Genomic DNA, 22,345 nt, shown 5'->3' on the forward strand with positions numbered 1-22,345 from the left:
GTAACTTGTACTGTTATACTGCTAAATTAATCAGGATCTGATCAAATAGAATCATGTTGTAATGAATTAACTGCATTTTATTAACCCTTTCCCAAATTTTCCTGATAAATCGGTGCTAAGATATTTTAAAGTAGTAGCATATTGTAAGTATTCGAACCACACCTGTACTGTATAATAAAGACTGGAACAGATTCATTTTATAACTCGGACTTTTGCCTCGTCATTTGAAAAGCCAGTACTCGTGCTCTTTCACGTAATGCTGAAATACAAGCAGACCCATTCGGTTTCATTGAATGTTCATCTCTTTACAATGAAAATGTTTATGTTATTCATTCAAGAGCTCCAGCCCTGCTCTGTCACTAATGCATGATAATCAATTCCAAGACGGAGACATCCATCATGTTTTATGTCTAAACCTGATTATAGAAATCATGCTGCACTCTTCTCCTATACCAAGCTTCATGAACCTTGAGCATCCATTCACTTACAGTACACATCTATAAACACGATGTCTCCGAGCCACGATAACATCTGTTAGATGAAAGGGTTGTCCTTGGAATGGCTCCTATGCCGACTCCTTCCTAACCGCTTACATAAAAGTCATATTTGATCTGTGAGTGTATTTGTGTTGTGCAGACAGAGGTGAGGATGGTGTTGACTTTCCTTTGTAACCAGGCAACTGTGAAATGCCTTGCTGAATCAACATTATATCCATAATAACCCGGGGACTTTTTGTCTGGACAAAAAAGGCTGTGGAATTTCATGATGGCACACTTTCAAAACACAACACTTTATTGCAGCATTTGAACAAGATCATCGATTTGACAAAATGAGGGGAACAAATGTATGATCCTAAATTAAATAGCAGGTTGAAGATATAATCTCATGTCTGATGTTAGTATCAGGTTTTGGTTTTTTTTTTTGTAAAACCTAGCTTCACTATAAGATTGGCTCATGATCGCTTCAATATGGGTCACATAATAGACTTTAATATTAGCTAAAAGAGCAGAATTGATATTGAATGACTGTGGTGGGTGACTTGTGTGCCCTGGACCTGCCATCAGTCAGAAGTTGCTCCGGGATGAGTAACAGCGGTTTTTGAATGTTGGGTTAGTTAACATCTGTCCAGTAATCTCCAATTGTGCCTCACTTCTGTTTCCCTGTCCGTCTCTTCGTTCCGTGGTTCAGATGGAGACTTCCAAAGATCACCGTGCTTTGACAAGTCCTGAAATGTGGTCACTGGCAGGATGAGATTTGGAGTGTTTCAGTGAGCTTGGGGTGTGTCATGGGTTTTTGTAGCCAATGGATTTCTTCCCACCAACCATATAAAGTGGAGGATGTCTGCCTATACAGGTTGATGGGTCACAAAAGCCAGGAGACCCTGGGAGCCCCCTTGGACCAACAGGTCCAGGGATACCAGGACTACCTGTCTCACCACGGTCTCCGTTTCTACCATCCTTTCCAATGCCGGGGGCGCCGGTTGCACCTGAGGAAACAAAAACATGTTAAGTATTATGTCAACTTAAAGTGAAAAATGGTATTTTGTAAAGAAACCATATCTGCAAAAGTCAGATATAGTGGCTTCTGCACCAGGAACAATACTTTTCATGTCACACATGCTACTCTTTGGCAGTTTATAAAGGCAATAGGTAAATAACCACTGCTATGCAGATGGCATCCAGGTATATTTATCTATGAAAGTAGACGACACAAATGATTTAGTTAAGTTACAGCCATGCCTTAAAGACATAAAGGTGTGGATGATGTGCAGTTTCGATATTTAGATAAAACTATGTTATACCTTCTTCTTTTTTTTAAACTTTTCTTTTGTTACATTTTATAATATTACACACTAATCTCATCACCACATATTACCACATAGAACAGTATAATGTAGAACCTTCCCCTTTCTTAACCCTAACCATCTGTTCATTTAATTCTAGGATTCCAGGAATAAAGTGGTCAATATCTGAATATGAATGACACAACACTAAGACAAGTCAAACTGCGGGTGCACATTAACAACCTACTAAAACAGCCACACACACGTGATCCATATGTGATCCATATCTCACAGAAATCATCCTTCATTCATTTTAAAGTATATTTCACATAACTTCTCTCAGATATCTAGCATGGACGGGGTGAACTGGGATCTTTCCAGTTTAAAAAATAAGATGATGGGCTAACAGGCAAGCAAAAGAAAAAAGAAGCATTATCGACATTTGTTACACCAGGTCGTGTTTTCAGGTTTTACACTAAATCAGCTGATCTGGCTCAGCTGGTATTTGAGACTCACTCGTTCTTTGATGCACACATTAAACAAGTCTCTAGTACGTTGTGTCTTTCACTGGCATAAATGTTGGTACAATTAGAAACATCCTGTCTTAGTATGACCCTAAACAATATACTTTTGCTACTTTGAGAGAGGCTGCCCCTCCCTGGATAAAAAATACTAATAAAAAAAAACAGGAAAAGGTATAAGATTGTGTAAACAATTACTTTTAGTGGTGAAGGAACTACTCATCCCATAATCCATTGCAAATCCCAGTTTCCAGAGCAATGTCTTCTAACCTTCTTAAATGGTATCCTTTTCATTGTTGTGTATATATTGAATTATAACAGTGTAATTGTGTGTGTGGTAAAGTATGGCCTAGCTCTCAGTAAGTACAGCGCTCTGTAACTCGCTGTATTAACCGTTCTTGCAGTTTAGTCAACCTGAAATTTTCTGGTTTCCATAGTAACTGCTCCACCAAAAGGAGATGTTGCAGAGATGTCAGTTTTTGGGTAGAGTAGGACTTTTCAATTCAATTTCAATTTCACAAAAGTTGCTTCGAGGTGCTTTATTCTGTAAGGTAAAGACCTTACAATGGAACAACAATCAGAAACGCCCCATCAGCTTCCACTTGGAAAAACTTCCTTTTACAAGAACTAGGCTCAGCTGTTCTTTCCAGTGCCGGGGACGCCAAACTAGTAGGTAAAGGCTGGGATCTTTACATCTGAGGTTGGGCTTTGTAAGTAGTTTAATTATCACCACTTTAAAAGCCGGCGATACAACCTGTGGCCTGTTAACAGATGAAAACATATTAAAGTTGCTGTACTTAATGGTACATCAGATGAAAGGCTGCGAATAACAGTAATGTTTTCTTTACTGCTTAAAATTTTATTTGTAAAGAAATGAATGAAGTCATTGCTACTTAAAGGAATAGTTAAAAGAATAGTTGGCCCAACAGAGCCCTGACTCTCTGCTGTTGTTACTGTTGTCCTTGATCAGTGATGAATAGCGAGCTATCGAAGCTTTATTGAGGGTCTTTTTTAAATAAAGTAACAAACTATTTTTTCTACGACATTTCACATTGCATTTTTAAAAAACAAGGTTGATGTCAATTAGATTTATGCGTCTACTATCAGTTCAAGTAATACAACAGCTTTGGACGGCTATAAAATAATGGCTAAATATCAAAATCCCTATGAAATCTTTACTTCCAGAGCCCCACAGCGGAGCTCTATAGTGGTCACTACACTGTGGTACTTTCTGTTGGTGATTTGTGGAGCATTTTAAATGGAATGATCTGACAAATAAATTGTCCTGCTGTGAGATAAAGCCTGTATTTGAGCAAGTTGAATGACTTTTATACAGTACAGTATATATATTTATATTTATATGTGAGGGCTATCTCTCTAACGTGCTACAAAAACTGCACTTTTAATGAGAATTAAAAATTAAAGTCAGTTTTTAGCTCAGTTTGACATTTCGAAGACCCCCTGTTTACTGTGACCAGCGCTCTGCTCTAATTACAACAAGAATCCTTACCTGGTGCACCTGGTGCGCCTTGGCTTCCTTTGATTCCCACACCATCCTCTCCCCTGTCTCCCTTGTCTCCCCTCTCCCCGGCATCACCTGCACAGGGACACGCACATTGATGCTGAGATGAAATGGAGAGGCACAGCTATAGGCACGTAATTAGGAAACTTAATGACTCCACTCTGATTCCGCCCTGTTTAGTGCATCATTGATTGTATAATGTTATGCATCAGTGACTCTCTTCCATCCTCAGAGCTCTCTGCATAACGTCAGCGTTTGCTTTGGCAAAGACAAAGGCATACTGCCAGAGCTGACAGCATTGTTTTCTCTAAAGGCTTCATTTAATTTTTTCCACTACAGCCACTCTAGGATTGGAAGGTCTCCAAGAAAATAGAGAAGAAGCAAAAGGCTATCACAGCCTCGCAGCTTATCTGTCATGGTGTGGGTGAAACGCATACATAATGAACAACCCACTTACAGCTGTAAGTAAAGGATGCTAAAAACCGAGGCTCAGTTTTTACTAAAGGTGAAAACATTTGAAATGCCATACTGACCTTTTTGTCCTGGTGCGCCTGGAAGTCCAAAGTAGCCTGGAGGCCCTTTGGGACCCATTGGGCCTGGAGCTCCTGCTGCTCCTGCAGCTCCAGCTGGTCCAGGGAGTCCAGGAAGACCTGCAGGTCCAGGAGTACCAGGGGCACCAATGGCTGCTGGCTTTTTTGAGAGTTCTTTCATAAATTCAGCTAATTGCTCTAAATGAATTACAACAAATAGGTTTTAATATTTAACTGCTCAACCCTTCATTGGGTTCAATGTGAGGTTTTATTAAGGTGAACAAACGGCACCTTCAACAACAGCTGAACACATTTCCCGAAGCTTCTCGTCACTCACTTTTGGCCCCTGTGAAATCACGAATACTATTACTGCAAAGTTACTGCAAAGGGTTGATGCAGCCAACAGTTGCATTTGCACTGTTTCTGTCAGTTTCATTCGTTAGAAATAATTGCTGAGATTATTCCAAACCAAACTGGTGGATCAGGTGCTGCCATCTCTAGAACCACTAGCATGTCTGCTATGTGGTTTAAGTGTATGCATTTCATATACTGGTTAAATGTGTCACTTACAGGTAGACCTCTCGGGCCTGGTGCTCCGGGAAGGCCCGACTCTCCTTCCAGCCCTCGAGCTCCCATTGGACCCGTCAAACCCTCGTGTCCTGGCTGGCCTGGTCTGCCATCGGCTCCTGTAACTCCTCTTTGGCCCTTCTCCCCACGCTAATGGTGAAAACGAATCATTATGAACCAAGGCTGTATGTGTCAGCAGTAGGATACTGCCCCTATCAGCTAAGATAGCTTGTGTGCCAGAACAATACACAACTCAGTGTTCGAATAGCTTCAATAACATTCTGTAAGCTTTTTATACCATATGCTAAGGTGGGAATTGATTGTAGTACCTATTCAAATGCTCTAAATTGTTTGTTTGTATATACAATCCAAGCTTGCAATGTTAGAAGTCATGAAACACTTTCCATGTAAAAAGCTCCTTAGGCAAGCTTTTATAGCAGACAACTGTTTATGCATACCTCTCCTTTGATTCCATGAACACCAGGAGGGCCCTGAGACACACACATAAAGATAAATCAACATCTCTCAAATCCAGCGACAGAAAATACATTTTTGTTGCATTTAATTAAGCATATGAGTCAAATACCTGGTCTCCCTTTATCCCAGGATCTCCTTGCATTCCTCTGTCCCCCTGTTTTACAACAGATTGAGCAAAAAAGTCAAATTACTGGACGAACCGTTAAGGTTCATTTGCAGATAAACTGGAAATTACAATATTACTCACCTGACTTCCTTTCGGTCCTACTGGTCCAACAGGTCCCTAAACAACACATTATGTTCTTCACTAAACTCTTATTATAAGATTTCTAAGCTTTGGTAAAGAATGAAATTTGTCTCACCAGATCACCTTTGTGCCCAGTATGGCCCTTCAGTCCTTTGGCGCCGGGGTTACCTTTAGCTCCTTTCTCACCCTGAAAATACAACAAACATATTTATGTCTGTGTGTTCAGAGCAACAGGGTTGAGACAGCTGAAGTAGCTTTGTTTTACCACCCCTAACACCTGCTCTGATTCACCTTTTTACATGATGTCATTTGTGAATTTTGCAGAAACTAACTCTTCATCATTAGCTGTTACAGACACATCTCCATTTAGGCTGCAGATAAAAATACTCTGCAGTAGAACAAAGAAGAAAGAAAACCATAAATCAACATCTGAACATTACCTGATGCTGCTGAAGTGAAACAGAGCAAAGTTACAGAGGTTTTATTAAAGACACAGCTGAGCATTTTGCAATTTTGCATAATTTAAAAAAGTTAAAAAAAAAAAAACAGTGGCAGACAGCTCTGTACACAACGGTAGACTGGTGGGTAATAAGCAAGTGAATAATGCAGAAAACAGAGAGAGAGAGACGGAGAGCTCTGCATGAAGTGTGATTTTTATCGTGGTGGAAGCAAAACAGCAAAAGTAAGAGGGAATTCATGACGATGTTTATGTGAAGCGAAACGTGAAGCTAGTTTGGATCTTCTTCTGCTGCTGGTTCAGTCAATGTTGTTTGGAGAGAGATCAAACCTGCAGCTTCAGAATCGAGCGCAAAAAAGACAAACACAAAGAGCGGAGCCGCCGACGCATCAGAATCAGTGAGCTGTCGGCTTTCAGTCCCGACAGCATGTCCATGGTGAGAAAGCAGACGTCTCACTGATTCTGATGCGCCGGGTCCGCGCTTTGTTGTGTTTACGTCTTTGTGCAGAATCCGTGTACTGCTGTCATTTACTGTTTAAAGTTTTTGTTGGTTGTCGAAAATTTTGGAGGTTTAACCTGAGATTCTGGCGTTTCGGGCAAAATGAATTTATATTTAAAAATTGATTCAGGATTTTAATGAATCGATATCACGTTATCCAAGCTAGAATTGATTGCAATCGATAAATCGATAATCAAAACCCACCCCTAACGTTAATAGACCTCTCTGCACTGAATCATACTTGTTATTAATCTCAGTCTCTCTTCCACAGCATGTCAGCTTCCTTTTATCCTGTCTTCCTTGGCCCTGTCTGCAGGTGGTTCATGCTTGCTCTGTATGTATTATTGTAGGGTCTCCCTTACAATATAAAGCACCTTGGGGCGACTGTTGTTGTGATTTGGCGCTGTATAAATTGAATTGAATTGAACTTCCAGAGACGTCATCAAAGTTTCTGTTCCTCTGTAAAGCTGTAAAGGCGTGCCTGGGACAATAAGACAAAAAGACTCGCTTCTGGAACATAGAATTGAACGATGAGACAACACTGATGTCATCAGGCCAATCAAGCAGCTAAAACGGGTTTACTCCGCCTTAGTGATAGAGAGAGGAGCTCACACACATCGATGGAGTTCAGAGTAGAGCTACTGCGCCTTCACTTTGGTTGAAGCCAGCTAAAGTGGTTTAGACAAATAGTCAGGATGGCTCCTGTGTGTTTCTCTTTGAATGTTTTCTGGGAATGCCCAGCTGGGAGCAGATGGATGGATGGACAGGATCTCACCTGGATTCCTGGTGGACCTGCAGGCCCAACTGGTCCTTGTTTTCCTGTTTGACCCTGTACATCAAGAAGCAGTAAAACCTCAACTTCAGTTTGCACATGAATGTGCTGGTACTAACGTACCTGAAAAGTCTAAAAGTGTGACTTGTTTTTAATTTAAATATAAAAATCATGAAGCAATGGGGACAAAATGTCAACTTACAGTTGCTCCTTTATCTCCAGGTTTTCCATCTGCTCCATCTTTTCCAGGCCCACCCTATATGGGAAAAATATCCAAATGAATTTGAATGAGTGTGAATATCACTTGCAGAACCAAGATAACTGATGAAAAATATCTGTAAAATTAGAGGCTCATGGATAGAGTTCTGTGGGTAGCGTAATCTCACAGTTTTTCCAGGAAGTCCAGCTGGTCCGACAGGTCCCTCTGCACCAGTGCTGCCCTAAATCCACAGCAGGAATTGCACTGAATAAGTCAGCTCAAACCTCAAAGAGAGTGTTCTACTGAAGCTGTCAGCTGCAATAACATTAGGGATGTGCTATAAAGACATGCCTCATTAAATGGATGATTATTCCAATTACCTTTTCACCAGGGGTTCCAGCTACTCCCGACTTCCCTGGCAGACCCTAGGAACAAAAACATGTCATGAAAACAAACTGAAAATGTTTGTGTCATTGCCTCACGTCTGTTTCTGTGAGAAGCAATAGATAACATTAACAGGAAATGGGATCAGGGAATTAGCATAGCAGTGAAGTAGCATAAAACGTTGCTTAACATTAACAGGAAATCAATTTGTAACACTTATAACTGTTTGAGAAACAATAGTAATAAAAATCTTTAGGTAAAAGCACACTGGAAATAAGTCACACAGCCTATAGTAAAAACACTGTCCTTTTATCTACTGTGCTGTTTGTGAATTCACATTTACCATTCAAGTCACATCTCACAGCCTTACAGGCAACAGTAGGTGTGCCCTTGCCCTTCCTGCAGGTTGTTTGACTTTAATGTTTTATTTAGCTGACCAGCTTTGTTGCTTCAGAGAGAAGCTCGTCCTCCTTTAATTTACCAGCGTCACTAGCTTCCCAATGAAACGCTAACACCTGGAAATCGTAACCACAGAGGATATAATTCAATTACAGGTTTAACAGAATGTACAAAAATTAAGTTTGACTTACTGGAATACCCACAATCCCCCTGACACCAACAGCTCCAGGAGTGCCGGGCTCTCCCTGTTGAGGAGATGCAAAGTGTGCACAGATTGTTGTATGCGGTATACAAGTTTACTTTTGTTTAATGTGTGTTCAACGATTTTTCCAAAGAAACCAACATGGCGCCAGCCAAAAGTCCAATGGACGCCATACTACACCCATGATGCATTCAGCAGAATAATTTGGTAAATTTTGGGGGGGGACACCATATGTTGTAGACCAGCGGTCCCCACTTCATTCACAAATTCATGGTTTTTAGGGTTTTTAATCGTTATTTTTTTGTCAGACATTTCAAGCCTGATAAAAACAAACATTAATAGCAATATGCAATAATAATATTTGATGTGTTTCCTTCTTTCTTAATTAATTAACTGAATACTTGTATACTCTTAGATTTTTGGTTGAGTCAGCCTTTCTTGGCCACGTGTCACCATTAGCTTGTAGATTTGATGTATTTCTGTCTTGTATATTTTACAAACAGGCCCATCCAATTCAATCTTTCCATGTCTCCCAGACAATTATTGAGTTTTAGTTTAGTATGATGCACTTTTATTAGTAAAAAGATCACAGGGGATAACGGTTACCTTGGCGCCATCAACTCCAGGACTTCCATCTAAGCCATTATTTCCAGGCCCTCCCTGAAAAACACTATATATTAAGCAATGCTGTGCTAAAAATAAATGTCTCACCATTCATCCATTTTCTTCCACTTCTACTTTATATCTTCCAGCTTACTTACAGTATCTCCTTTTTCCCCTGGAGGACCCTGTGATCCCTGAGCTCCCATGGCTCCCTAAACAAGATCAAATCACATTTTTTTAAATGCTTTTCGAATTATGATTTGTTATATAAATCATCTTAGGTAGAGAGCAGGACTCACATCTTCGCCTTTAGGCCCCGGCAAACCCGGACGTCCACGCATTCCCTCCACACCCTGAGAGAAAGTTAGTTACAGGTTAAAGTACATCCCTTTTTCGCTCTTAGAGCAAATGCCAGAAGATCAGAGGCCGTGGAGCTGATCAAACTAAGACTGCTTACAGGAGCTCCAGGAGGACCAGTGGGTCCTGGGACACCGTTGAAGCCAGGTGGGCCCTGAGAATGGAGAAGAGTTAGCTTTCATTTACATGTACAAAGGTCCAAATGTCTGTGTCATCTCTGTTAAACGTACTCTGTCTCCCTTCTCTCCTGCGGTTCCAGGGACTCCGATGGGTCCTCTTTGTCCCTATAAGGACAAAAGAGATTTTATTTTGTAGATATTTATCACTTTATATCTTTAGGGAGACATAATTTCATTAATATTAATACAGTGTAACCAAGGGAGAAGCTTCCCTACATCATCTCCCATGTGACCTGGTGGTCCTTGAGGACCCTGCTTTCCTGATTCCCCCTGTGGAAAACCGCAAGTGTAAACACATTAACATCACATTTTGTGAAGGTGGATTGTAGCATGTGTACAAATGGTTCTTGGTATCCTGTTGGTAGAGAAACATAGCTCATTGCTACAAGGTAACTACTGTATGTACTGTATGCTCTGTCTGGTTTTCACTCTGCTTGTACCTTCTCTCCAGGAACGCCGTCCTTTCCAGGCACACCATCCAGACCTTTGTGTCCCTAAAGGTAACAATCACATCATTAATCTATCTATCTATCTATCTATCTATCTATCTATCTATCTATCTATCTATCTATCTATCTATCTATCTATCTATCTATCTATCTATCTATCTATCTTTACAGCACGGTACAAAAGCTGTTGTGGGTTCTACAGAATGTTTCCAGATTATTTTCTGAATCATACACAGCTGATCGCTGTCTGCAAAGCCACACCTTCACTAAAACAAATCACTGAACAGGAGTCCTTATTTTTGCTGTTGGTACCTTTTGGAGCAGTTTCAGTGCAATTATTTGACAAATAAAATGGTTTAAATAAAATCGTCTGCTTATCCATTAACTCTATGCTTCAGCTTTGTTGTGTGGATTTCCATTATGTTATTAACGTGGCATGCAGCCCTAATTATAGCTATGTATATCTGTGCTTCGTTTGGTAAACACGGTTGATAATGTTAGCTGACAAATTAGCACGCCACTCGCTTATCAAAATATGGTGACATATGGCTCAGAAAAAATAACATTTGGCTAATGTCATGCTAAGATCAAAAAATCAGTGGGTGCTGGCACAATAGTGACATCCAGAGATCTGAATCCATCTTTTATATACAGTCTCTTTGAGTTACATGTGAGAAAGGACAACTCTGGATAATGTCCTGACCTGATCGTCAGAGTCTGAGTTTCTACAGTTCATTCTTGCTGACTTGCTGACACTTATCGATGCATTGATGTTAGTCATTCCATATTTATTGAGGATGATGAGATGTTGAGCTTCACAGCCTATTAAGTAAACTTGAAGTCTAAAGCTACGCCTTGCAGAATGATATTAGATGGAATAGAAATGAAGATTTTTTGCAGTCCCATGATAACCTAAACATTTAAAAAACCTCTCCCAGTCTGACAAGAATACTAATTTAAATGTCTGGTTTGGCTTTTAATTAGCTGAATCACTGAACATCCTTCATTAACATTCCTCACCTTCATCCCTGGTAGCCCAGGCAGCCCCTGGGGTCCAGCAGGGCAGGCAGCAGGACACTATAAACATACACAGCCAGTCAGATACTCAACAAGCGTGGCTGTTACCAGCCTCTTTTTAACATGACTCATTCTGGTCACAAATTCACTGTCACCACTCCAATTGCCATGCATCCAGGAAAAATTTGGCAGCATATAAGACAGAAAAACACTCACAGCTTCCCCACTTCCCTCATTGCTGGCACCGGGCGGTCCCTAAAACACAGCAGAGTGAGATCTAAAACAGCCACAGGGGGTTAGACGTTCACAAAAATCTATGTTCCAGATTTGAATGTGTGAAAAGAGACGGCTGCATGCGGGACCATCACATGCTCGTGATTTCATACAGAGATCTGAGCTCAGGACGAGATTTGTCCGCAAGGAAAGGGCTAGTTACAATGTGTGCTGTTAGCATCGCTAAGAACTAAGACTGGAAGTACCAGTGATCGAACCACCAACCTTGATTGGTAGACAACCCCATGTGCGCTGTTGTACCATGTATGTATATAACGTAGGAAATGTATGAAATAATAAAGTCTCACATGATAATAAAACCAGTGTTGGATCAGGTTCTTACCACACGCCCTGGTGGGCCAGGAGGGCCAGGAGGCCCTGGAACCCCAGGTCCTCCTCTAGGCCCAGGTGGACCCTGCAATAACACATTTAATCAAATCAAATCAAATCAATTTATTTATATAGCACTAAAAACCACAAAGTGCTTCACAGTAATATAAAACAGAAATACATAAAATACATTAATAATAAAACACACAGCACAAATCTAATTAAAAGCCAATCTAAATAAATGAGTCTTAAGCTGCTTTTTAAAAGAATAAATACAATCAAGGCAACGTAATGATGGAGCATTCCACAACCTGGGGGCCACCGCTCTAAAAGATCTATCACCTCTGGTTTTAAAATATGTTCGAGGGACTACCAACAGCCTTTGATTAGATGATCTCAGGCTTCGAGAGGGAGCGCGGGGTTCTAAAAGATCAGAAATGTAAGCAGGGGCATCACAATTCAAAGCTTTAAAAGTCAGTACCAAGATTTTAAAATGAATTCTGAAATGTACTGGAAGCCAGTGTAATGAACGTAACACTGGTGTAATGTGCTCTCTTTTTCGTGTCTTAGTTAAAAGCCTTGCAGCAGCATTCTGGACTAACTGGAGACAGTCAAGATTCCTTTTGCTCAAACAAAGAAAAAGACTGTTACAATAATCTAAGCGAGCCAACCATCTAACCATTTCTAACTCAGATTTAGACAGCAAAGTTCGCAGTTTGGAGATGTTTCTTAGCTGAAAAAGGCAATTCCTAATTAACTGGCGAGAGTTTTGTTCTAGGGACATGGCAGAATCAAAGATCACACCAAGGTACCTGAGGCTCAGGTGAACAGATGAGCCAAGAGAACCAAGATGCTGTTTGATTAGAGATATCTGGTTGTCGGGGGCAATAATTAATGTTTCTGACTTCTCAGAGTTCTACTGTAAGTAGTTGTCACCAAGCCACTGTTCAATGGAAGCTAAACATTTAATTAAAGAGGACAGTTTATGGACTTCCATCAGCTTAAAAGAACAATAGAGCTGAATATCATCAGCATAGAAGTGATAAGACACCTCAGGGAACTGCCTTACTAGAGTCCTAGAGTCCTAGAGGTAACATGTACAAAAGAAAAAGAATAGGACCCAGAACTGAACCCTGCGGTACCCCACATGTCAGATCTTTAGAATGTGACATAAACCGATTCGCAAAAACACTAAAAGATCTGTTGGAGAGGTGTGACTGAAACCACTTCAAAGCCAGACCGGACACACCGACTACGTCCCGGATCCTGTTAATCAGAATGGTATGGTCAATGGTGTCAAAGGCAGATGTCAAGTCCACCAAAACCATGACTGAGGATGCTCCGGAGTCAGCTGACATCATAATGTCACTAGAGACTTTAAGTAATGCGGTTTCTGTTGAGTGACTTTTACGGAAACCCGACTGAAATTTGTCATAAATTTCATGTTTTTCTAAAAAAGTGGTAAGTTGATCTGCAACTACTTTTTCCAGAATTTTCGATAATAATGGAAGCTTAGAGATAGGCCTATACTTCTTAAGCTGAGTAGGTCCTCTCTGATGTAGTGGCTGTTTTGGAACTGATAAGATGTCTTTTAAAAGTACTAAAAGGTTTTCAGTTAGTTCTTTATTCTTTTGATTTTTATTCTGGGTTTGTTTGTTTGCCTTTAAAAAGTAGTATTCTCTTTTTCTTGGTGTTATGTATTATTACATTTCCTGTTTGTATTTTTCTTGCTATTTGAAGTCATTCTTTGAGGTTATCTTTGGTTTTGGCTTCTGTGTTCCTTAGTTAACCCGTATTTGCTTTCCTGGTTATTGTGCCCTTGTGTTAAAGTCTCGTTTACATCCTTTTTTTGTGGGTTCTTTATGGTTGATTTTCAAGTCTGGTTATTTGAGTCTACTATTCTTAGTTTGGTCACTCTCACATTATCTTTTAGCTTGTTCCCTTTGTGTTTTTATTCACTTCCTCCTTCTGTCTCATCTTTGTCTTTCTACGCACACCTGTGTGCTCTTTCTATCCTACCACTGTGTCGAGGTAATCCTATCCCCCCTGCTGATTCGTGTTGTACTTCCTGTTTTATTTTGGCAAGGGGCGTTCTCTGAGTTTTGTGCTGCTTTTAACTTCCACCCATCTTATTATGTCTCTAGCTGTGTGTCCCATCTGTTACCTGTTATTATTGCCTCAGTCTCCGCTTGTTCATTGTTGTGTCATCCCTCATAGCTGCGTGACACCCTAACATTCATCCTGCTCTGAGTTTCCTTGATAATACGTGCTTCCTGTTCATTTCTATCTTTTTGGATTCCCTTGCTTGGTTCCTTGTGTGTTCCTGGAATTTTGCACTTATGAGCATTACCTGTTTACTCCTGCATCTTGTGTTTGGGTCCACAATAAACAGCTCGCACAGCCAACTTATGACAATATGAAGTTGAGACATTGCTGGAGCAGTAATGTCTCAAAATCATTTTACCTCCTACCTCCACAAAAACACATTTTCATACATGGCTGCCCCATAACAGCGTGGCATTGATGCACAAGCTTCAACAGTGTAGCTCCTGTCATAATTCTCACCAACATCATTGTTGCAATAAAGTACAACTATGGGTTGCAATAACATGCTTCCACAAGCAAGCTGTGGGAGCTCTTTTTATGGGACTTGACTTTATGTTGTACACCTATTCCACAAAAACATTCTGACCTCTGGTCCAATGTTCCCCTCATCTCCTGGGGTTCCTGGTTTTCCAGGAGGTCCCTGCCAGACATGAATAGAAACCAGATAATTCACCAGTAAGGCCATGTACATGTGAGAAACAAAACATCAACATTGGTAGCAAACACATACAGGAGGTCCTTCTCTTGCTGGACCCTGGAAAGGAGACACAGAAGAAGGAGCATTTATCACATCGTCGTCATTTAGTGTCATTTCCATATGCATATGTTGCTTTAAATGAGAATTCTTTCCACTTACAGCAGGACCTGGAGGTCCAGGAAAGCCAGGAAGTCCCTGTGATGAAAAGCAGAGAAAATCAGTACATTGTCAATTATTTCCTGTAAATCATTGATTTGAATGAAAGTAAATGTTGACTCACTCTCTCTCCTACAGGCCCTCTGGGACCCATTGGACCAGCTGAACCCTGCAGATAGTCAACATACAGTCAAATTAATGTGGCATCCTTACACACTACAACACAGAATGTTTGTAACAATTTTTAGCGAGCACATTTTTATCCTTAGCTTGAAACATATACATATATTTACACACACACACGCACACACACACAAACAGGCAGCACTGGCAGGTATTAAAAAATGTGTGTCAGGTGCTGTTTCCTACAGCAGGTCCTGGAAGACCAGGCAGGCCTCTCTGTCCAGGAAGACCGATCTCCCCCTGCTCTCCTTTGCTGCCCTAGGAAACAGACACAACAAGAATAAAACTGTTTTATCTTCTTCCTGCATCTTCCTGCCCCGTTGCTTAGATACACAGAGGCAGAGCCAGTCAACATTTAATCAATGAAAGGTGGGCCGCACTCGACGATCAACCGCAAGATGAGCTTGTGTAAGGCTATGTCGAAAACAAAGGAGGCGTGACTGTGAATGACAAAGGCACTGCTTAACATGAGGCCTTTATCTGAACCAGGCTTGTGTCTGCTACTTAGCATGCCTTTATTCCTAAATTTCTCTTTTAGCATAAATGCTAATATTTTAGTAGAAAGCCTACTCTTCTTGGGAAACTTAATTGTTGTACACTTTTATTACAAAGTCACGAAGACATCTCAGTTATTATTGAATGAAAGAAAACAGGGCATCATAGTCAAGATTTCACTGCTATATTAAGTAGTTTATAGCAGCACATTAAGTGGCATTCACATCATATGAGAACTCCCACCCACGCTACCTACTGAGCACTCCCCCTTTTTTTTATTTTTGCCATTCGTTTAATGGAGGAAATTGATTTATTTGTGACAAAGCTACTTGTGATCAAATTAAACTGGTAGAAGAAAGATAAGTATACTGCAACACTAAGACTTCAATTTTATTCATATAACAGTAGCTGCCTCAAGGCGCTTCCTAGTGTCAGGTAAAGACCCTGCAATAATACAAAGAAAACCCCAAAAAGCAAATGACCCCCTGGGGGTGTCCAAATTCATAGACTGCATCCTCCTGAGGACCTGGCCTTCACGGTCTACGTGGGCCGGATCCTCCGAAGGTCGGGTAGGCCGGAAGTGAGCGGCTGCAAAATTGGACGGTCTAGCCTTTTGCGTCAGCAGCTGTCTCCCTCCTGCATCTTTCTATCTAAAATATAACAGGACACTGGCGTAAATTCTCGATCATTTCACACTTCTGTTTAATCAGTTTTCTGTTTGACATTTATTCAGCTGTGTTAAAACTATAACTTTAATCTCAGCCAAACCGATTTACTCACAAACAAATAAAACAGTGAAAAAAGCCAAACAATAACATTTATAAGTTATCTAAGTGACTTATATATCATGTTTAACCTGAGTAGCAAAAGACCGCGGGAGTTTGAAAACGATGTGCCGGGAGTTTGGTGTTCTCGCCCCAGCTAGCTATCGAGCTGGTGGGTAACAGACGTCTCTGAAAACATCGGAGCACTTTTGCAAATATGTGATGTCTTGATAAACCAAGCAGATATTTGAAGTTTACACAGCTACATTCTCGCCTAAAAATATCTCAGACTCAGAAAGAGTAATAAGAGTAATATTAAAACTAAGTAGCTGATGCCATTGTTGGAAACTGGAATTGGCTGGGGCACACTATGAATTCTGGGATATGGTGGAAGACGAAGGATACACCCGACCCATCCTTCAAATTTGGGGAAAAGGAGGACGCATTTGTCAGCTGCATTTGGACGAGTCTTCGAATTTGGACAGCCTTTGTCGCGTCGCTGTGACGTAATCGGTCTATAAATGCAGCGCCAGGAGGATGCAGCTCATGAATTTGGACACCCCTCCCCCTATGAGAACACGCTTGGCGACAGTGGGAATAAAAAAACTCTTAACAGGAAAAAACGTCTGTGAGAGGCAGCCATATGACGCAGCCTGTCATGGCCTGGGCCTAGGGACCCAGGCCTCATGTATTTCTGTATTTATGTCTATTTTTCCGTATGTAGTGTTTTGGTTGTTGTGTATCCTTTTTCCTCCGTCTCCCTGTGTGTGTTTATGTTCATTCATATTCCTGGATGTTTTGGGTTGCTGAGGGATTGCGACCCGGAAGTGTTCCCACGCTGGAAGCTGCCACACCTGCCGCTTCTCAGCCATCACCAACTGCAGCTGATGGCCTCGTTAAGAGCGCCCTATTTAAGAGTGTGGCTGAGCTCCAGTCAGCGCTGATCCTGGAGTCAAAACTCGTTTAATCCTGCTAACCTGAGTGCGTTTGTGTGTTACCGGGAATCGGAGAGCAGAGTACTTTTGGAGTCACGGTGTTGGGAACAGGAGTTTTTAGAGTTGCTACTTTTCACCTTTCATGGACATCTGCACTATGTTGGATTCAGGGAGAATCGCCACAGGGCCACAGTGCTGGGATTTGTATATAGCCATGTTGTTTTTCCACTCACTGTAAATAAATCCACTGTTCATTATAAGAGTCCTGTATTTTGGGTCCTCCTTTTCACTGCTACTCCACAGTCTGCCACCGCATTCTGTGACACTAACCTATTTAACCTCTTACTATCCAACAGATCTCTAGCATTTGGGTTTTGCTGTGTTTAGCCATATGCTAACCAACCACATCTTCAGAAGATTAGAAGTTAAAGTAGAAGCAGTAGATGCATTTTGGCCTGACAACTCTTCTTTCATAAGCTTTTTAATTTGGCTGTACCAAACAGGAAAAGCATTAAAAAAAACTTTATGTTAACCCAAGTTGACCCTTTTCCTGTTGAAGCCCTTGGATATTAAGTATTTATGAACACAGGCCCTTGTCAACAAAAAATAAGATGTAACAAGTGCCTTTAAGTTCGTAACTTACCAAGCTGCACTGTGCATGTTTTTCAAAAAACCAGAATTGACCTAGTAGCTGCTGATTACTACAGCATCACTGATGCTTTCCATTTGAAATCCAGACTTTTGTCTTAAAGAGATTTATACTGATATTCCGTTTACATTGTATTTGAATTAAAGTCCAATGTTTTGTTGACCCATTCATCCACACCAACCTCTTCTCTATGTCACATCCCATTGCTGTTGTTAAGAGATAATTCTAACCACTGTGTGCACTGTTAAAGTTAGTATATATGAACATTGGAATGGATTGTAATTAAGGAGCAACCTCCAGGGTGAAAAAAAGAAGCCATCAAGAAAGATCCAAAAACTGCAACTCCTCTAACAGCCACTTGAGGGTAGTTCCCACACGGAGTCCTGTAATTCAAGAGGTTAGAGGTCCTGATAAAGTATCAGGGTTTCAGACTGACTTTGGTCATGTTACACTTTCAGTGTAGGAAACTTTGCCAGAATAACTGTTAGCTGTCAGTGACCAGGTGGATGTTCTGAAGTTAATTTACCCAGATTATTTCAACACTCTCTCACTGGAGACACACTACAGAAGTAACAGGATTGGTCTACAAAGAAGTGTTATCATAGTAAGCAATGCCGAGTCATATTGTGTCAGACAAATCTGTTTTGAAACTGTGTAACTGAGCCGCGACGTGAATCATTTCCCTGGGGTATCATATGACAAACAAACACATTGAGAGGGAGAACGCAGCCTCGAGGTACGTCGTCAGTATATCATTTTGCGTTTAATACTCACAGGAGCGCCAGGACTGCCAGGAGGCCCTGGAAGACCCTGGAGAGATAAATAAAAGAAGTCAAATAAGAGAGAAAAATACTCACTCTGTGCTAATGGAAGTAGGAAATACTTACATCTCTTCCATCTCTGCCATTTTCTCCTGCTGGCCCTCGGGGGCCCTCTGGGCCAGGGGTACCTGGGGGGCCTGGGATTGATTTTTCAGGCTGACAGAAGAGACAAACAAACAATTAACATATTATCACAGAAAACTTGAGAAATGCTAGATAACTGAATTTAAACGTTCAATCTAAACACTTGTGTAGAAGAGAAGATAAAGTCTTTTTCAGCGTAAAGGCTTCTTCTTCACAGATTTAGTTACAATCTATGGAAATTATCTCTGTGCCACCTGGTTTTAAGTCACTTCTGGGCACATGATTTGATGTACAAATGTAAGAATGGTCAACCTATGCAATGCTAAAAACAAATAATATCACCACCATTTATTAGATATAGAACAAAGCATTAAGGCAATTAGGCAACTGAAGCACTGAAACAGATTATTGGTTTAAAATCACAAAGCAAAAAGAAAGTAGAGATGAAAAATAAATACCTCAGCATTGGCATACATCTGAAGAAGCAAGAGAAATCAGATAAAGGGAGAGTTAGTGAAAGTAGTCACACCACCCTCACCAAAAGTGTCAGCAAAAGCGCTCTGGTTCACAACAACGGCAGTGAGTGATGTCATGCTGTCATTTAAATACAAAGCCCCGTAAACAGTACCCACACTCCCCGTGTTAGCCTGAGAGCTAATAGAGTGCACCAGGGCAGGAAATGAATCTGTCCACAGGGTGTACAATCAGTCACATTTTGATGAAAGTGATTAAATTAAAAAAAAATAAAAACAATTCTCACTAATCCTAATTCATTGCACGGCAGAGTTCACAGAGCACGAAATGTGAGACTGCAGAGTGGCATTTTCATCGCAGGCAGCCATCTCATTAATCACAGTAGAAATGAAACATAATATTTAATTATAAATTAAATTATAAACAGAGAATAACTGGGACACATTGTTGAGGCAGAGAGTAATATTCCCGGGGTTGGAAAACTCCTTGTGCAGTTGAAAAAGTCAACTGCACAAGGAGTAACTATTCCTATACTTTAGTTTTATTTTTACGTATACGTTTTAATTATGCTTTTAAAAAACAAACAAAAAAAAAACCCTCTTTCTTGCTACATCCTGTGCAGTTAATTGCTCATAGTAGTGTCTGACTGTATACATCAGATTTTCAGGAGAAAAAAATCACACTGATAATATAATAAAGGGCTCAAAGCCTCATACGATGCACTTGGTGTAACAGGGTTAAAGTTACCCCTTTTCCGCTAATAAAACCGCATAAAGATGGCTGTTTGGTTTCTCCATTAAATACATACATTTGTTTTAAGGCTGTTTTTCACCTATTGAAGTTAACTCCCCTTTAAATATTGCAGTTAACTGTGGATATGCTTTGCTAACCAAGCAACAAAAAGGAAGGCCAATATGGCTGCAACCAATACCCTTACTTCAAAATGCTAAGTCCAGGCACCAGTGGGTGGTGTCACAGTTTATATATACAGTCTGTAGGTTTAAAGTAGCTCCTAAACAGCTCTTCCTCCAACAAATGTTTGTAGGACAACAGCTCAATGTTGACAATAAAAAATAAAGAGCTAAAGAGTAAAACTGCTTGGCGAGGTGTTTGTTACACTTCTGCAGCTCTGTCTCAGCATTTCTGCCGCTTCCCTTCAAAAATACTGGAAGCTCCATCAACCTGAGTAAAACCACAAACCACAACAGATGCTGAGCAGATCCTTGTCTCCGCTACTGTACCTCAGAGGGAGGCAGCTCATTGCAGCTTTCTCTCTGGGCTCTCTTTGGGTCGCAATGTATCAGCATCCACTGGAGCTCAAACTGTAAAAAAAACATGGTAACATGTGGAATTATTTTCATAAATGAAACTGAGAAAAGAAAGGGCTTTGAAATGCTTCTTCGTGGTGCTGTTACTTCTTTGTAGCTTGGAATCAATGCTGTCTATATGGGTTGTTGAGCTTGCTTTTCCACCAATGTGATTCTCTGCAGGGATTAAGTCGCCCCCCCCCCCCAATCCCCATCCTTTTTTCCTACTGGGACCCAGCTGAGCAGATTTGCCGTGACAGCAGCACTTTAGAATTATAGCAGAGCTCAGCACACACATAAACCTGAATGTGTTGTTCTCAAAGAGCACAATTTCCCTGATAATGCTCGTAAGGAGGGTGAAGATTATTAAATAGAGCAGGCAGTTCTCCATACTTGCTTACCACTACGGAGGCGTTGGGATCAGCATCCAGCCTGCCAATAAGAGTGTCTCCCTCTGTGTTGATGGAGCCTTTGCCTTTGATGGGTTTCTGATCAACAGGCTGGCAATCCACATACAGCGTGACCTGGTCGTGCTCTACGCCAATCATCACCTTATGCCACTTTGTGTTAAAGAGCACAGAAAGGCCGGGGAATGTGACTGTCTGCAGATTTCCATCGGGGCCTGTCAGGAAGTACTCCAGAGCCTGCTCGTCGCCATTCAGGCGTAATCCGGCCTGCTTGTAGCCATCTTCATCAACTATTTGCCAGATGTTCCACACCTTGCTCATGGTGTTCTTGATCATGCGGAAGGTCGTCATGAAGGAGTACTCATCTGGGAAGCCACGAGGAAAGTTGAGTCTGAGGGAGAAGTGAGGAGCAGGGGTTCAAATCTTCTGGTTTCTGCGAATCACACCAAAATGCACTGCCACTCACCCAGCCGGGTTAAAACACTCAAAATATTTCCGATGTCAGAGTTAATTTATGATCAGCACTTAGCAAAACTACCATCAAATCAAGTGCAAGACTTGGGTAAAAATAACTCAAAGCCCTGTCGTCATTGTCTTTGAGATTCAAATTAAAGGCACACACTTCAAAGAAACAAAGAGAGGTTTTAAATTCTGCTATTATATCAAAAATCAGATACTGTGAGGGAGGCTGTCTCAGTGCATAAATCAGTAGCTCAGTCACAATATGCTACCCTGGTTAGCATCCAGACTGGTGCTTTCTGTGTTTTTGACAAGCCAACATCTCAGTGGGTGGTGCATTCATAGATGGGCACTACAGCCTTTTACCACCTAGTAAATAACTAAGGTGAGGTAATAAAAACCCAATAAAACAAATGAAGAGCTTTCTCTTCAGCTAAGTGCTGCGAGTATGTGCTGCCTTTGCCCTGCAGACGACAAGAGCAGGAGTGCAGCTGAAGCAAAGACTTCAAAGCACAGCTTGTGCGACTGGACTTGTGAGGTGGGGGGAAAAACAAGTATTTACATTTAGCATGACTGAACCAAGGGGCATAGATGCAGGGTGCCAGCAACTTACATAAGAGCTTCGAAGGAAAGCTGGCCTCCAGGAACAGATTAGCCAAAACAGACTGGAGCGGGCAAGCTGGGAAACAACAGGAGGCATCTCTGCTTACGTAACATTTTGTTCTAGGACAAGTTACTGGAAATTAACATGTAACATTTGCCAGGTTATTGGGCATCTGGGGTTAGGGTTAAGATCTTTAAACATAAGACTTCAAGTGGTTTTTAAATAAAACGGACTGATGAGCATGTGGCTAGAAGAAACCCCAGCTGTAATCTTGACCCGACACGTGTCTGCAGTGAGTCGGTCCATGTTAAGAGGCTATGTCACCGGGGAAATCTTGATCGTTTAGTTGCTGTAATGATCAGGTGCCCAGGTTTACTATATGTCCATTTTTGACAGGATCCTGGCCATCTGGACATGCAGCTGAACACTTTCTCTAG

At 41.1% G+C, this 22,345-nt stretch overlaps 1 protein-coding gene across 1 annotated transcript in view; it reads right to left on the reverse strand.

Annotated features, from left to right (window-relative positions):
- Nucleotides 1–1,283: 1,283 nt before the first annotated feature.
- col9a1c (collagen, type IX, alpha 1c) overlaps nt 1,284–22,345 on the reverse strand; it is a 30,024-nt gene continuing 8,962 nt past the window's right edge. Inside the window, exons 6-39 of the mRNA XM_085346638.1 lie at nt 20,840–21,236; nt 20,373–20,453; nt 19,116–19,133; nt 18,640–18,729; nt 18,527–18,562; nt 15,096–15,167; nt 14,851–14,895; nt 14,730–14,765; nt 14,604–14,627; nt 14,460–14,513; nt 11,781–11,852; nt 11,381–11,419; nt 11,168–11,224; nt 10,139–10,192; nt 9,915–9,968; nt 9,750–9,803; nt 9,620–9,673; nt 9,462–9,515; nt 9,321–9,374; nt 9,166–9,219; nt 8,549–8,602; nt 7,955–7,999; nt 7,762–7,815; nt 7,578–7,631; nt 7,379–7,432; nt 5,763–5,834; nt 5,648–5,683; nt 5,510–5,554; nt 5,382–5,414; nt 4,927–5,073; nt 4,648–4,702; nt 4,360–4,554; nt 3,815–3,901; nt 1,284–1,486 (exon numbers count right to left, since the gene is read on the reverse strand). Coding sequence (XP_085202764.1) covers nt 1,284–1,486; nt 3,815–3,901; nt 4,360–4,554; nt 4,648–4,702; nt 4,927–5,073; nt 5,382–5,414; nt 5,510–5,554; nt 5,648–5,683; nt 5,763–5,834; nt 7,379–7,432; nt 7,578–7,631; nt 7,762–7,815; nt 7,955–7,999; nt 8,549–8,602; nt 9,166–9,219; nt 9,321–9,374; nt 9,462–9,515; nt 9,620–9,673; nt 9,750–9,803; nt 9,915–9,968; nt 10,139–10,192; nt 11,168–11,224; nt 11,381–11,419; nt 11,781–11,852; nt 14,460–14,513; nt 14,604–14,627; nt 14,730–14,765; nt 14,851–14,895; nt 15,096–15,167; nt 18,527–18,562; nt 18,640–18,729; nt 19,116–19,133; nt 20,373–20,453; nt 20,840–21,236 — 2,533 coding nt within the window. The remainder of the gene's footprint in view (nt 1,487–3,814; nt 3,902–4,359; nt 4,555–4,647; nt 4,703–4,926; nt 5,074–5,381; nt 5,415–5,509; nt 5,555–5,647; nt 5,684–5,762; nt 5,835–7,378; nt 7,433–7,577; nt 7,632–7,761; nt 7,816–7,954; nt 8,000–8,548; nt 8,603–9,165; nt 9,220–9,320; nt 9,375–9,461; nt 9,516–9,619; nt 9,674–9,749; nt 9,804–9,914; nt 9,969–10,138; nt 10,193–11,167; nt 11,225–11,380; nt 11,420–11,780; nt 11,853–14,459; nt 14,514–14,603; nt 14,628–14,729; nt 14,766–14,850; nt 14,896–15,095; nt 15,168–18,526; nt 18,563–18,639; nt 18,730–19,115; nt 19,134–20,372; nt 20,454–20,839; nt 21,237–22,345) is intronic.

This window comes from Diplotaxodon limnothrissa, linkage group LG22 (assembly GCF_057381915.1).
Source record: "Diplotaxodon limnothrissa isolate DT_005_m linkage group LG22, D_limnothrissa_male_GT1.1, whole genome shotgun sequence".
NCBI lineage: Eukaryota > Metazoa > Chordata > Actinopteri > Cichliformes > Cichlidae > Diplotaxodon > Diplotaxodon limnothrissa.